A 1887-nucleotide genomic window follows, 5' to 3' on the forward strand; every position below is an offset into this window, starting at 1 on the left:
ATGGGTTAGGGTCAATCACAATGCAGTCTTAGCTTAGTGAATAACGAAAAGGAAATTCCAATTCAAGACAATTGAACAATTCATATAAGAAATAACTGGCCGTTTGCAGTTGTTGAATTAGAATTTCAATGTTTGACATGCTATTGTTGTATGTGTCAACCTGAAGAAGTCAGTGATGCCGAAAAGTTGGTGATTTACTGGGAGTTTATATATAGTGTGCAACTCTTATTTTTGTGGGTTGTATGTGTCACCAACATCTTTTATGTACTCCTCCCCAGGACCACAACTATGGGGCGCGCCCCCCGCCCACTCCCCCGGCCTCCCCTCCCCCCTCCATGCTGATCCGGCCGGGCGAGGGGCTGTTTGTGCCGGGGGGCCTGCAGGACGAGGCTTCCAGGGGCACCACACTCAGCACCTCGGAGGATGGCAGCTACGGGGCCGACATCACCCGCTGCATCTGTGGCTTCACCCACGACGACGGCTACATGATCTGCTGCGACAAGTGCAGGTAGGATCTGGGATAGACCCTCTTCTTTATCAGGTCACAGTGATTTAGACCAGAGTCCATACTGTCCTAGCAGTGATTTATGAACATTCTAGCCTTCAAACGGTGTCCATGTCTCATCTCAACTTTTCTTTGGGATTAGTGACCCCTGTCTAGATCCCCTGTTGCATTGTGAATGGCTGCTGTTACTGACTCTCTGCCCTCTCCTCTCTCTTCTCTCTCAGTGTGTGGCAGCACATAGACTGCATGGGGATCGACAGGCAGCACATTCCTGAGACGTACCTGTGTGAGCGCTGCCAGCCGCGCATCCTGGACAGAGACCGTGCCATCGTGCTGCAGACCCGCAAGAGGGAGAACATGTCCGGTGAGTGGAGAGATGGTGAGATATATACCTACCTTTTCCAGTCCCTCCCAGTGCGCTGCAGTAAACAGCTCTCAGATCAGATGGCAGTGTGATAAAGGCTGTGCATGTCAGGCTGCTCTGCTCACTACTGCAGCCTCTTCCTCCTGTGGGTCTGGAGAGACCCAGGCCACAAATCAAATCACATTTTATTTGTCACATGCGCCGAATACAACAGGTGTCGACCTTAATGTGAAATGCTTACTTACAAGCCCTTAACCAACACTGCAGTTCAAGAAAGAGTTAAGAAAATATTTACTAAATAAGGTAAAAAATGTAATAAAAGTAACACAAAAGAACAATAACGAGGCTATATACAGGGGGTGCCGTGTCAATGTGCAGGGGTACAGGTTAGTCAAGGTAATTTGTACATGTTTTTTACCCTAGCACTACACAGCTGATTCAAATCATCAGAGCTTGATGCTGAGTTGGTTATTTGAATCAGCTGTGTAGTGCTAGAGCAAGAACCAAAATGTGCACCCAGGGGGCCCCAGGGGGGGGGGGGGGGGGGGGGGGATCTATACAGTTACAGGTTGGGATATTATTTTTGATGACATATCATATCGCTAGTTGGCTGTACCCTTCATAGCTTGTTCTCCATTTTCTTGTTAAACTCGGGAGCCAATTCGTTTTCAGCACTTCTATTTCCATGACTGATCAAACCTAGTTTTCTCATGGCTCTCTCTTGTGCCTCTGCAGCAGACATATGGTGAGCAATATGTTCGGGGACATCGAACCGCAATAAAATCACAGTATCGAATCGCAATACATTTTAGAATCATGAGAATCGTTATACATCGTATCGGCACCTAAGTATCATGAGAATATCATATTGTGAGGTCCCTGGTAATTCCCAGCTCTACTGTAGTAGGGAGGCAGAGTTGAAGCTTTGGGACATGGTGTTACTCTCATGTTTTTGAGGTGAGATGAGAAGTGACTCACAAAGGAGTTTATATAAGGTATGAGTTACTGAACTGAGCTC

General features: G+C 47.2%; 1 protein-coding gene across 1 annotated transcript in view; it reads left to right on the forward strand.

Moving 5' to 3' along the window:
• Positions 1 to 975, forward strand: part of LOC120049122 (inactive histone-lysine N-methyltransferase 2E-like) — a 1389-nt gene extending 414 nt beyond the window's left edge. Inside the window, exons 2-3 of the mRNA XM_038995362.1 lie at positions 279 to 508; positions 730 to 975. Coding sequence (XP_038851290.1) covers positions 279 to 508; positions 730 to 961 — 462 coding nt within the window. The 3' untranslated portion in view covers positions 962 to 975. The remainder of the gene's footprint in view (positions 1 to 278; positions 509 to 729) is intronic.
• The last annotated feature ends 912 nt before the right edge of the window (positions 976 to 1887 follow it).

The sequence above is a fragment of the Salvelinus namaycush genome, chromosome 6 (assembly GCF_016432855.1).
Source record: "Salvelinus namaycush isolate Seneca chromosome 6, SaNama_1.0, whole genome shotgun sequence".
Taxonomy (NCBI): Eukaryota; Metazoa; Chordata; class Actinopteri; order Salmoniformes; family Salmonidae; genus Salvelinus; species Salvelinus namaycush.